Source organism: Orycteropus afer, unplaced genomic scaffold (assembly GCF_000298275.1).
Source record: "Orycteropus afer afer isolate SDZICR_OR568_19922 unplaced genomic scaffold, OryAfe1.0 scaffold00376, whole genome shotgun sequence".
Lineage (NCBI taxonomy): Eukaryota > Metazoa > Chordata > Mammalia > Tubulidentata > Orycteropodidae > Orycteropus > Orycteropus afer.
This window is the reverse complement of record NW_006921963.1, coordinates 1,792,775-1,806,696: the sequence shown is the minus strand read 5'-3', so window position 1 is coordinate 1,806,696 and position 13,922 is coordinate 1,792,775. Positions and strand designations below refer to the sequence as shown.

The 13,922-nt window shown below is 45.0% G+C and overlaps 1 protein-coding gene across 1 annotated transcript in view; it reads left to right on the top strand.

Moving 5' to 3' along the window:
- Positions 1–13,922, top strand: part of OTOA (otoancorin) — a 117,837-nt gene that overhangs the window by 60,821 nt on the left and 43,094 nt on the right. The window contains exons 12-15 of the mRNA XM_007953194.1: positions 1,300–1,440; positions 6,414–6,472; positions 6,666–6,783; positions 10,033–10,106. Coding sequence (XP_007951385.1) covers positions 1,300–1,440; positions 6,414–6,472; positions 6,666–6,783; positions 10,033–10,106 — 392 coding nt within the window. The remainder of the gene's footprint in view (positions 1–1,299; positions 1,441–6,413; positions 6,473–6,665; positions 6,784–10,032; positions 10,107–13,922) is intronic.

Here is a 13,922-nt window from a genome sequence, read left to right as displayed (position 1 = left end):
TGTTCTCTTCTTCCCAGAAAGACCCTCTCTGGCCAGACTACACTTCTCCCAGACCTCTCCCTCTCCCTAGTCAGACTAATCTGGAATCCTTTTAAAAATCAGATTTCTTGATTAAATAATACTTAAAACTTTGTTGTTCTGATGTGGAAATGAATCCAGAAGCCCTCAGAGTGCCTCTGAAAGCCCCTTGCATGGTACAAAGTCACGCTGACATTCCTTTCTCACTTGGCAGTGCCTCCTTCAGCCATCCTACTCTCTCAGACCTGTTATGTTCAATTGCAAAATCTGCTGAGAAACCAAACCTAGGGGTTTGACCTAAACCACTAACAGCTTGCAGATAGCAGTAGCTTATACAGTCACAATGAAGAGTTTGGGTTTTGGAATCAAACAGACTGGGGCCTGAAGCTCACTTTCAACTAGTTAGTCTTTTTTTAGGGCTTCTTTCTCCCCCCCCACCCCACCTCACTTTTGTTGTAGTGAAAACATGCATAACAAGACATTTGCCAACATACCAACTTCCACATCTACAGCTCAGGGACATTGATGACATTTTTCCATGTTGTGCCACCATTATTGCTGTCCTTTTTCAAAATATTCCACCATCATTAGCATAAGTTCAATGGCCCCTTGCCAACAAAAACTTCCCTTTTCCCCCTCCCTCCTACCCCTGGTAACTACTAATAATTTTCGGTTTCTGTTTTTCAACCTCTTTAGGAGTTTTTCCTCCCCTCCCTCATAACCAACAAAGTTTCCTTCTGTGTATAAACCATTCCTTGACTTTTTACAATAGTGGACTAATACAATATTTGTCCTTCTGTGAGTGACTTATTTCACCCAGCATAATGTCTTCCAAGTTCATCCACATTATGCGGTGTTTTGCAGATTCTACATTATTCTTTAGGGTTGCATAATATTCCATTGTGTATATATACCACAGTTTGTTTATCCATTCCTTGGTTGATTGGCACTTAGGTTGTTTCCATCTTTTTGCTATTGTGAATAGTGCATATATCTTTTCGTGGCTCTTCTTTAGGAAATATACCTAGTAATGGGATTCCTGGATCAAATAGTATTTCTATTTCCAGCTTTTTAAGGAATCACCAAACCTATTTCCACAGTGTCAACCAATTAATCTTTAAGCCTCAGTTTCCTTATCTATAACATGGGGATAACTGTAGATCCTCCATCATAGGGTTGCTGAGTGTATCTGATGGATTTTATTGTCTATGGAGCCCCGGGCAGAGTGCCTGGCTCTTACCCAACTTACCTGGTTCTTAGGTTTCTTCTCACTTTTGGCAGATTACAGAAGCAGGGGACACTGCCTCAGCTCTTGTAGACATACAAGGCGCTTTCTTTAAGGAAGTGTCTCTCTTCGATTTGTGGAGGGAACCTGGATTCAACTCTACAGTCCTAAAGGAAAAGGAGCTTCGGAGCAGTCAGGTATAACGTTGATTCCCACAGAGCATGCCTGCATTTCTGACTACCTGCCTTCTCGGGAGACACCCTGGGTGATACAGACTGTTCATGTGCTCATCAGCTAACTGAAAGGTTGGTGGTTTGAAGGCATCTAGGCATGCCTGGGAAGAAATGCCTGGTGATCTACTTTGACAACCCTGTGGAGTGTGGGTTCTACTCTGAAACACAGGGTGTCACCATGAGTGGGAATCAGCTCAATGACAAGTTTCTGTCTTTTTTTTTTTGTCTTCTCAAGAAGGTCAATTTTAAGGTTACTGTAATTTGGTAAAAGAAGTGTACTTCTGTGTGATTAAATCCAGGAGGCTGAATAGCATAGTGTTAAAATGTTAGATAAAGACTTGAGCACGACCTCAGGCTCTGCCACTTATTAGCTTTTGGGGAGCTACTTTTCCTTGGTGGCCTCAGTTTTCTCATGTGTACATGCACACACGCACTGCTGTCGAGTCGGATCCGACTCATAGGGACCCCTTGGGCTTCCAAGGCAGTATCACTATGGAAGTAGATTGCCCAACCTTTGTTCTGAGGAGTGGCTAGTGGGTTTGAACCGCCAGTCTTCTAGCTAGCAGTCAAGTGCCTTAAGTGCTAGGCCATCAGAGCTCCTTTGTCATGTGTAGAGTGAGGATAATTTCTCATATGACTCAGTGATTGTGGTAGTTAAGGTTTTGTGTCAACTTGGCTGGGCCTGGTTTTGAGTGGCTGGGCAGCTGGATGTAGTTGTTCCCCATGATGAGATTGGTAATGAGCTCCATGGTGGAATCTACTGGAGCATTTGAGTAGCTGCCTTAGGAATGTGGTCTGCTTCCAGTACACAAGGAGAAGTTGTGAGAGGGTCTTGTCAGCTTTATGGAATGCTTGGACACTGCTTATAGCCGAGTCTTCATTTAGCAGCTTGCCGTGTTTCCTGATGATCTTGGGACTGTCTCGGGACTTGAACTAGTGGCCTGCCGTATTGTGTGGTCATATTGGGACTGTGCCATTGTATTTGTCGACTTTGGGTTTGTCAGTCTCAGCAGCCAGCAGCTGCCTGAGTGAAGAGACACCTCCAGCTCCAGTGTCTGACCAAATGACTGGGCACATAGACTAGCCAAGCTGACACGTAAAATTCACCATTGTACTCTTTTGGGGGAGCATGGTGCTATCAAGTCTGAGGCATTACATTTAGAACTTTCCCCAACTTTCTTTTCACTCAGTCAGCCATTCATTTCATTCATTCATTGAAGGTTTACTGAATGTTTCCTGAAAAGTGACAGGCACTGTTCATGGTGCTGGGCATGCAGACTGAACAAAACAAAGCTCTTGGCTCTCCTGGGGCTTCTGTTCTAGTGGAAGGAGATGGATAAGAAATGATTTTTAAAGTAAAATATACACTCTGTTAGGTGACGATGGAGTCCCTGGGACTGTTTACGTGCTTGGCTGCTAACCTAAACGTTGGAAGTTCAAGTCTACCCAGAGGCACCTCAGAAAAAAAAAGCCTGACAACCTACTTCTGTAAAATGAGCCACTGGCAACCTAATGGAGAACAGTTCACCTCTGACACACATGGCGGTCGCCATGCGTAGGAGTCAATTTGACAACATCTAGCTACTGGTTAGATGACACTAAGTGGTCATGAAGAAAGTAAAGAACAGAGCAAAAGCATTCTGGAGGGTGGGGAATGAGGAATTTTTGATGGAATAACGAGGGACCACCTCATCAATAGGGGCCATTTGAGCACAGAGTTGATGGAGAGGAGGGAGGGAGTCATGAAGCTACCTGGGGAAGAGTGTTCTAGGTAGAAGGAACAGCTGAGCCTGGAGTCTGAGGAATAGCAAGGAGGCCAGAGGAGCTAGAGTGATGTGAGGGGAGAAGAGGCCTAGGGGCTGGAGTGATGTGAGGGGAAAAGAGGCCTAGGGGCTGGAGTGATGTGAGGGGAAAAGAGGCCTAGGGGCTGGAGTGATGTGAGGGGAGGGTAGTAGGAGGAGAAGTCAGAGGTTATGGAGGGGCTGCTCATTGGACCTTGTAGGCCATTGTGAGAATGCTGATTTCTATCCTGGGTGAGAAGAGGAGCTATGGAGGGTTTGAGAAAAGACGTCATCTGACTTGTATTCTAAAACGTTTCACCCAGCTGTTGTGTGGGCTCCAAACTGAGGCAAGCAAGGGTGGAAGCCAAGAGCCCAGTGAGGAAGTTACTACATAATCCAGGTGGGAGGTATTAGTGGCTTGAATGGAGTGGTGACAATACAGGTGGTGACCAATGGTCAGATTCTGGATATATTTTGAAGGTAAAGCCAGTGAAATTTTCTGTCAGGTTGGATATGGGGTGTGATAGAGTGGGATCAAAGATGACGAACCAATGATCTCTTTCTGTGTAACAAACTACCTCCAAATTTAGTAGCTTAAAACACTGGCAATCGTTTGATTATTTTCTTGCATAATTCTTGGGGGTTTCTTGCTCATGATATCTCAGAGGGTTGGATTAAGATGGTGGCTGGGGCTAGAACCATCTGGAGGCTGGGTCTGATATGTGGGCTGGCAAGACTCAAGCAGCTGAGGGCACCTCTCTCTATCTCCATGTGATTTCTCTAGCTCTGTGGCTTCAGGGTGGCTTCCAGGTGGCTAGACTTGTTACATGGGTGGTTCAGGGCTCCCCAGGTTCAGGGCTCTCCCCGTTGGTGACTTAACCTTAGAAATCACAGTGTCACTTCTGCTGTGCTCTATTCATTAAGGTATGACAAAGGCCCCCTCAGGTTCAAGCACAGGGAACGTAGACCCCACCTCTTGATGGGGACAGTGATGAGGTTCTGGAAGAGCCTGTTGGACAGGAAATACAGTTGTGGCCATTTTGGAAAACATATTCTGTCACAGATGACTTCAAGATACTTTTGTCTCAGCAACTATGTTGGTGCAGTTACCATTTCCTGAAATGGAGAGGACCGTGGGAGGGCTACAAAACTTGCCCTTGTGCCTGAGGACATCTCTGGGGCCACGCAGAGGACGTGCTCCTCTGTTGTTTTTTGCCTGGGTCTTTATGATGCTTAAGGACCTCAGCTGCCATGTCACAGATGCCTCCACATAACTCTAGCTCATAATTTATTCTGCTTGGGGAATTACGTTCAAAGTTACAGAGTCTATAAAATAGATGGATATCATACTTGATCGCATCTACAAGTTAGGTATTCTGCAAAATTACATTCCTTAAAACAAACGACTCCCCTGACTACTATGTGTTGTTCTCCTAGAGTGCTCATCTGGGAGGATTTGAGGAGAGTGCACGCTGTGAATAGGAGTTACTTTATTGGTGGTACTTTCTAGTATGGCCTGGTCTATCCATCTGTCTTTCACTTTTGCTTTCTGGGGTGTTGTGTGTTTAGGAATAAGTAGGTGGAGATGTAAATAGAGGTTACAAAGAGTCCTCGACTTTGGTCAGCAGCTTCATAAAGCATAGGAGGCAGACCTCCAACCTTACTGCCTGTTGCCTTTGCTCCTCATCCGCTCTTAGAACATAGGGAGTGTGGCAGTTAGGGTTATGTGTCAACCTGGCCGGGCCTGGTTTTGAGTGGCTGGGCAGCTGGTGGTGGTTATTCCCCATGATGAGACTGGTGATCAACTCCATGGCGGAATCTTCCATGAGCTGAGTAGCTGCTTTAGGGATGTGGTCTGCTTTCTGTATGTAAGGAGAAGCTTTGAGAATGGTCTCATCTTTTTGGCATGCTTGGACCCTGCATAGCTATCTTCTTCAGCAGCCTGCCATGCTCTGCTAATCTTGAGACTTTTAATGGACTTGAATCAATGACCTGGAGACTGATTTGGTAATATCAGGGAGTTTGTAATTTTACTTGTTAACCTTAAGTTTGTCAGCCTCAGCAGCCATCAGCTGCCTGAGTGAAGAGAAGCCCAAGCTTCAGTGGGCCAGGAGCAAGAGGCAGAGCTGAAGCCCAGGGTCAAGGGGCTTTCACCCAGCCCCTAGAGCCTGGCACCTTGAACTTGGACTTCCAGCCTCCAAAACTAGAAGAGATTAAACTCCTGTTTGTTAAAGCTATTGCACCTGTGAATATTATTTCTATTAGAATGGCATAAAGTAACCAAAACAGGGAGTTACCAGGAGTGTGTGCACAGGGGCTCTGGAATTATATGGACACCAGTTCAAATCTCAGGTCTGCTACTTAGCAATTGTATGGGCCTGGGTGAGTGGCAAAGGAGCTCTATTGGCACAGTAAAGGAGCTCTGGTGGCATAGTGCCTAAGACATTTGACTGGTAACCAGAAGGCTGGTGGTTCAAACCCACCAGCCTCTCTGTGGAAGGAAGATGGGGCAATCTACTTCCATAAAGATTTGTTGTTGTTGTTGTTGTTATGTGCCGTCGAGTCAAACCCGACTCATAGCGACCCCTCCTTGGGTTTCCGAGGCAGTATCACTACGGAAGTAGGATTGCCCAGCCTTCCTTCTGAGGAGTGGCTGGTGGGTTTGAACTGCCAGCCGTCTGGTTAGCAGGCAAGTGTCTTAGCCACTATGCTACCAGAAATCCATAAAGATTTACCACCTTGGAAACCCAATGAGAGTTGCTATGTGTTGGAATTGACTCAGTGGCAGTGGGTTTGGTTCTTTGGATTTGGTAGTGGCACAGTGGTTAAGCACTCAGCTGCTAACTGAAAGGTTGGTGGTTAGGGCTTGACAGCTGCTCCATGGGAGCAAGATGTGGCAGTCTGCTTCTGTGAAGATTTACAGCCTTGGAAACTTTATTGGGTGGTTCTACTCTGTCCTATAGAGTTGTGAATGAGTCAGAATCGAACGAGGGCAATGGGTTTGGTTTTTGATTTTGGGTAAATAAAATAACATAAGCAGTGAAGCCTCCATTTTCCCATCTGTACAATGGGATTGTAGCATCCCTTCCTCACAGGGGTTCACGGTGTTGGGCACACAGTGAGTTCTCCATCAACCCTGACATTCTCTTCCCTTAGGCCTTGTTCCTATATGAGCTGCTGTCAAAGACAACCAGAAGGCCCTATGAGCTCCTGAGGTAGGAGAATGTAACTTGCCTGGGGGCTACAAAGCCCTTTGGAGTCTTACTCCAGAGGAGCCTGATTTCCCAGGAGGGAGAGCTGGACAGTCACATCTGTCACCTGTGTCACATCAACTCTGCCTTCTCTCACTCCTTGTTTCCTCTCTGTTCCCCACCCTTCTTCTCCTGGGTCCGTTGTCTCGTTTTCTAGCGCAGGGCAGCTGATCAAAGGTGTGAGGTGCTCACACATTGAAGCCATGAGCGTGGACTCCTTCCTGGCCAGTTTCCAGTATTTTGAGAACAGCCTCTCCATGCTGTCACCGTATCAGGTATCGTCAAACATGTTCCTGCTTTTGATTTCTCTCTCTACCCAGGTCGCTAGTCTGGGTTGACTGTGATGGCCAAAGATACTTCTGTCAGATTTGTCCAGGTGCAGCTAATGATTTGGGGCAAAATAGTGAGCCCGATCTTCTCCAGTTTATTTTTTAAAAGGTCTAAATACTCCTATCATCAGTCAAAGTTTCAGCAGATTGCTCCTTCCATACTCAGATTTGAACCTTAAAATGTATTTGTAGGTGTCCCATCTTGCATGTTCATAATTATGGTCTCCTGGGCTGGAATCAATCCCTAACAGTCCTGTCCTTCCTGAATGTGAGCAAGAGTCTAAGAGAATTGTCTTTTTCATTTCCAAACTGTTGTAGAGACTCTTCAACCCTTAGGGAGACAAGAGGCAATAACCGACTTTTCATAGTATCTAAGCAAGTACAAAGGAGCTCTGATGGTGTCATGGTTAAAGCATTGGGCTGCTAACCAAAAGATCAGCAGTTCATACCCACCAGCCACTCTGTAGGATAAAGATGAGGCAGTCTGCTTCTGTAAAGATTTACAGCCTTGGAAACCCTATGGGGCAGTTCTACTCTGTCCTCTGGGGTCACTATGAGTGGGAATTGATTTAAGAGCAGTGGGTTTGGCTTTTTGGTTAAGCAGGTATAAAGGTCTCTGGCTGTACAGTTTACTTGGCTAATAACCTAAAGGCTGGTAGTTCAAATCCATCAGTGATGCTGCCAAAGAAACGCCTGGTGATCTGCTTCTGTAAAGATTAAAAATCCATTGTCACTGAGTCGAATCAGATTCATCGTGACCCTAGACGACAGAGTAGAACCAACCCATAGGGTTTCAAGGCTATAATCTTTCTGGAGGCAGACTGCCCCATCTTTCTCCTGCAGAGTGGCTGGTGGGTTCGAACCTTAGCAGCTGAGCGCTTAACTGTTGCATGACCAGGGTGCCTTCCCATAAATATTACACCCAGGAAAACCCTATGGAATAGTTCTACTCTGTAACTCATGTGCTCACCATGAGTGGGAATCTACTCGATGGTGGCAAGTGAAGGAAAGTGTCTAGGCTGTGAGTGTAAATTGTTAGCTCTCTACGGAATCCCGAGAGGGCGAGCAAGTGAGTAGGCAAGGTGTTTTCCCAACTCTGGTGCCGGTGTGCTTTAGACCGGAACTCAAAGTTTCCCACTAGTGAATTGGAAATACATTGGTATATTATCCCTTCAATCATTAGGGCATGTGCAGTTTTAATGAAGCCCTGTTATCCCTTGGATTGTATATTATATCTGTGGTTCTCAAACATGAGCTTCCATGAGCATCACCTGGAAGGCTTTTTAAAACACCAATTGTGGGGGCCCCACCCCAGATTTTCTGTAGGTCAGTCTGGGATGAGGCCCCAGAATTTGCATTTCTAACCAGTTCCCAGGTGAGAACAACTGCTTGCTAATAAAAGCCCTGGCCAAACACGGAAGGTGATACCAGATCAAATGGATGGAGGTCAGACCTACATCGAGGAAGACCTACATGTTCAAGCAGGAAGAGTTGCCCCAACAAACTACGTACCCAGACTCTCCCCAGTTCCCAGAACCTTCAAATACCAGTTAATTAGAAAATCTGTCTTTATTATTTTCATTTTTGCTGAAGACACATAAATAATCATTATGTATTTATAAAAGTAAATACAGAGAAAGTCAAAGTTCTCTTAATCTGCCTGTACAGCAGCAGTTCTGAATTGAGCAGGAGATAATTTTGTCCTCCAGGGAACATTTGACAAAATCTGGAGACATTTTTGGATGTCGTAGTGTGTGTGTGTGTGTGGGAGGGCTGTTGGAAGCCAGTGGACAGAGGTAAGGGTGCTGCCATGCTCTCTACAAGGCGTGGGACAGCCTCCAACAATAAAGACCAGAAACCAAACCAAACCCACTGCCGTTGAGTCGGATCCCACTCACAGCGACTCCTCCTTGTGTTTCTGAGGTGGTACCACTGTGGAAGTAGATTGCCCAACCTCCTAAATGTCAATAGTGCTGGAGTTCAGAAACCCTTGGTTAGAAGTAACTGCAGTGAAAAGTTTGCTATTGCCTTTGAAACTTTTTTAAATAAATGAAACATTTATATGTAATTTTAAAACACAATTGAGCTTATTATACATACTGATCTGGTTCACTTTATAATAAGGAGCCCTGGTGGTGCAGTGGTTAAGTGCTCAGCTGCTAAATGAGAGATGGGCAGTTCGAACTCACCAGCCGCTCTGTGGGAGAAAGATGAAGCAGTCTGCTTTCATAAAGATTTATAGCCTTGGAAACCCTATGGGGCAGTGCTACTCTGTACTGTCGGGTCACTATGAGTTGGAATAGACTCTATGGCAGTGGGTTTTTGGATTTTTATATAAAATAAGGCATAGGCATAATTTCATATTAATATATATAAATCTACCTTGTTGTCGTTGTTGTTATGTGCCATTGAGTCTGAACTGACTCATAGCGACCCCTCCTTGGGTTTCCAAGGCAGTATCACTATGAAAGTAGATTGCCCCATCTTCCTTCCGAGGAGTGGCTGATGGGTTTGAACCACCAGCCTTCTGGTTAGCAGTCAAGTGCCTTAGGCACTACGCTACCAGAGCTCCCAAAATCTACCTTATTAAACCAAAATAGTTGCATAGTATTCCATTGTATGCTTAAACCATAGCTTGCATCATAGTTTACTTAACTGATTCCTGCTGAGGGACATTAAGGTTGTATCTCAGTTTATTGTGGTTATGAACAAAACTGTGAGGTGCAGCCTCATACTTAAATTTTGTGTGTCTCTCATTATTGCCTTCGTTTCCTCATCCATATAATGGGCACAGTGATGGTACCTACAGTACAGGATGTTATATTAATTAAGTGAACATCTATAAAGCACTTAAGGAGCTCTAGTGGTGTAGTGCCTAAGGCATATGACTGCTAACCAGAAGGTTGGCAGTTCAAACCCATCAGCCACTCTGCTGGAAGAAAGATGGGGCAACCTACTTCTGTAAAGATTTACTGCCTCAGAAACCCAATGGGGTCACTATGAGTCAGAATTGACTCGATAGCAGTGAGTTTTTGGAAGCATATAGAACAGTGCCTGGCACACAGAAAGGACTATTTGTGATGATTTAGGACCAAATATTGAGCCATGTTTATAATAATAGTAATTTATAGTATTGATAACTATTTATAATAATAATTATTGAACTAAATTCCTAGACCTGTTTCATCCTTTCAGATTAATTGCTTGGCGTGGAAATATTGGCAAGTGTCCAGGTCCTCTATGCCACCTTTTCTTTTGGCCGCGCTTCCGTAAGTGAACATGGGTCCCACTTTCTGACTGAGCAGTAAGACTGGTGGGAATCACTCAAACCAAAGCGACTCTCTCCCCTCGGTCTTCATAAGGAATGAGAGGCTGAGCAGAGGATGTCTTAGTTAAGTTCTTGAGGACCAGGATTTAGATTCTGAGCCCCACCTAGGCACTTCAGAAGACCCTCTTGCTCCCTTGGTACTATAAACCAAAGTGAAAGTAACCCAAGCTTGAGTGGGTTGCCAGTGAGGGCGGTCCCACCTGAGCTGGCCTCTCCTGTGCCCACACTCCAGGGGAACCAGGGCTGATGTGGGCAGTGGAGAGTCTCTTGGATGCTCAGGCTCCAGCCCTGTGGGGAAGCCCTCCTTTTCAAACACTGTCTGGGCACAGTTTCTCTCCTGTTCTCTTTCTTCATTTCTTTCTCCCGCTTCTTCCTGTTCTTGTCTTCATACATTCAAAAATACAGTTATTGAGTGCTTACTCTGTGTTTGTTTTCAGAGATAATGGAATTTTTCCTGTGTAAGAGATTACAATCTCATTGGGGAAAATAGATAAGCATGAAGCCAATTTTAATATCAAGTTGATATTTGTTTGAAAGTGACAGAATCTTAAACTGGCTGTTGTCTAATAGAAAGGAAGTTTTTGGTTCAAAGTACTGAAAAGTTCAGGGATGGACTTCAGGCAGAACTGGATCCAGGGGCTCAAACGATGTCATTTATCTCCCTGTCCGTGACCTAGTTTTCCTCTGTTGACTTCACCCTTAGGCAAATTCTTTTTCTGTGGTGGCCCCTGGCATTCCAGGGTTCCATGTTCTCAGCTTCACATTCAAGAAAAAGAGAAAGACTTTCTTCCCATCATTCTCAATAAAAGTAATGAGTCTGATGTTTGTTGGCATAATTTTGGCCAGATTGCTCTCCTTGAGCCAGTCACTGGAGTTGGGAGGATGAATAGCTTTGACTGGGTTTAGTCTACATTGCATTCCTGGAGTTACCCTCATTAAACTTACAGTAAAGGGGTGGTACTCCATCAAACCTAGGTATAATGGACACTGGGCACAGAGGAGGGACTGTCTCCTTAATACTGGAGAGTCAGGGAAGACTGAACAAAACCTTGAGAGAGATTAAGGTGGGTCCTTCAGGAAGCTGCATAGGAGATGTCCTGTTCAGTGGTGGATGAGGAAGAGAAGCACTCGGGAACACACGGTGTGTGCACGCAGAGTGGTTGGGAGAAAGAATGCAATGAAAATTAGGGCAGTCTGATCGCAAAGGGCCTTGCATGATGCTCTGAGGTATTTCACTTGTGCTCTGAGTACAGCCATTGGATGTGTGTTTCAGACAGATCTTTGTCCCTGTTTGTGTGGAGAAGGGGATGCAGGGTGTCTGAAGAAGGGAGACAGCAGAAGCTTATTTCAGTAACCAACACCTGGCATGGCTGGCTCCTTCCACTCATTCATGTCTCAGCTGCCCTAGAAGTGGCTCTCCCATTACCCCTATCATTGTTTGCTATTACAGAACCATTTTATTTTCCTCCTTACATTTATTATTAGCTGAAATGCCTGCTTTGGTCATTGGTTTGCGTATTTCTTTCCCCTACTAGAATGTGAGCACCACGAAAGCAGGGGCCACTTGTACTTTGTTCATTGCTGTGACTTGTACCCAGTATAGTGCCTGGCTCGCTGTGGATGCTCTGTAGGTATCTGCTGAATGAATGAATGAAGAAACAAATGAGACAGTGGTACTGGGAATGGAGAGGTGGGAACAGACTTGTGCAGTATTAAGGAGAGGGTAATGAAGAGTTTGGGGATAAGGGGAAGGATCTAGGATAGCACAGAGGAGGAGTCCCTGGTACAAACTGTTAATGCACTTGGCCACTAACCGGAAGCTTGGAGGTGTGAGTCCACCCAGAGGTGCCTCAGAAGACGGGCCTGGTGATCTGTTTCTAAGACATCAACCAGCCTAAACCCTGTAGAGTGAGTCCTGTTCTGCTCTGATACACATGGGTCATTATAAGTCGGAATCAACAACAGTGGATGGTGGTGAGCACAGAGGGGGAAGCCCATGTACACGTTTGCAGTTTAGCTGTTTGGAATATTCAAGTGATGATGACTAGGCTCATAGGTCTAGGCAGTGTTTCTCAACCTTTATTTTTAAAACCACTTTGTTGAGATATAATCTGCATACCATAAATCCCATCTATTTATAGTATACAATTCATTGGTTTTCAGTATATTCACAAATATGTGCAACTATGGTCAGTTTTAGAACATTTTCATCATCACAAAGGGAAACCCCATGTCCTTTAGTCATCAGTCTCCTGCCACCTTCAGCTCCCTACTCTCAGCAACCACCCAACATACTTTCTGACTCTATTGATTTGCATATGTAGACATTTCACACAAAAAGAATCATGTAATAAGCGGTCTTTTGTGTTTGGCTTCTTTGACTGAGCATAACGTTTTCAGGCTCATCCATGTTGTGGCCTGTATTAGAATTTCATTCCTTTTGATGGAAGGATAATATCCCATTGTCCACTCACCTGTCTTGTGGTAGTTAAGGTTGTGTATCCACTTGGCTGGGCTGTGATTCCGAGTGGCGTGGTGGCTGGATGCAGTTATTCCCCAGGATGAGATTGGATGTGGGGTAATCAACTCAGTGGTGGACTCTGCTTTGTGCAGTTAGTCAGTTGCTTTTTGTGTGTGGCGTGCTTCCAGTATACATGGAGAAACTTGGGAAAGTTCTCTAGCTTTTTGGCACATTGTGGATCCTGCATCTGGCCTAGTCTTCACCTCCAGGTCCTGGACTTGAACCAGTGGCCTGCTGTGCTGCCTGCTGATCGATTCTTCCTGGACTTGAGCCAATGGCCTGCCATGTTGCCTGCTGATCTTGGGATTGTGCCATTTTACCTGTCGATCTTGGGTTCGTCAGCCTCAGCAGCCAGCAGCTGCAGAAGTTAGGACAAGCCTCCAACTCCAATGGGCCTTGAACAAGAGGCAGAGCTAAAGCCCGAGGTCTAGGGGCTTCCTCCACCCAGCCCCTAGAGCCGGCACTCTGAACTCAGAGTTCCAGACTCCTAAACTGTGAGAGAGCTAATTCCTGTTTGTTGAAGCCATCCACTTGTGGCGTTTTGTTATAGCAGCACTAGAGAACTAAGGCATGTCTTAGTCTCCTTTTTATTATCACCTCCTAAGGAGAAAACTTCAATTTCTTCTGATGAAAGAAATTTGTACACTAAAGTTAAGAATTTGCCAAGTAGAGTTGACCATTGGAGGGTCATTGTGGTATTTTGCTTTTAATCCCCAAGAACCAGTTTTCTCCCCATTAAAGGTGACATTGCCCCTGTTGACAATATATGGGGAAGAGCTTAGGGGAGAGTTTGGAGCTGGAGAAGGTGGAACTGGGAGAATCTTTGCCCTTATTTCTCTCTACTCTCTCCTCATCTTTCTTCCTTAATCTCTATTTTAGTCTCTCTCCTCTTTGTCTCTTTCTTTTTCATTTTTTCCTTCCCTTTCTCTTCATTTTCCCTCAGCCAGTCTACCAGTCAACAGAGGTTTATGGAGAACCCATTCTCTGATTGATGCTGCTGGTGTATAGAAAAGGAGCATGGTGGGAAGTTGGTTTCCTGTCATAGAGGAGGACAATGATAGGTGAGAGGTCTGTTTCCTGCCCATACAAGAGAAGCAGGATGGATGGGAGGCTTGCTACCTGCCAGAAAGAGCCACAAAAATCACTGGGGAGGAATAGGCCTGTAAAACACAAAGCATGAACCCTTACATAACTAGAGATTTTAGGTAATATTAAAGTATCAGTATTAGTTCATCC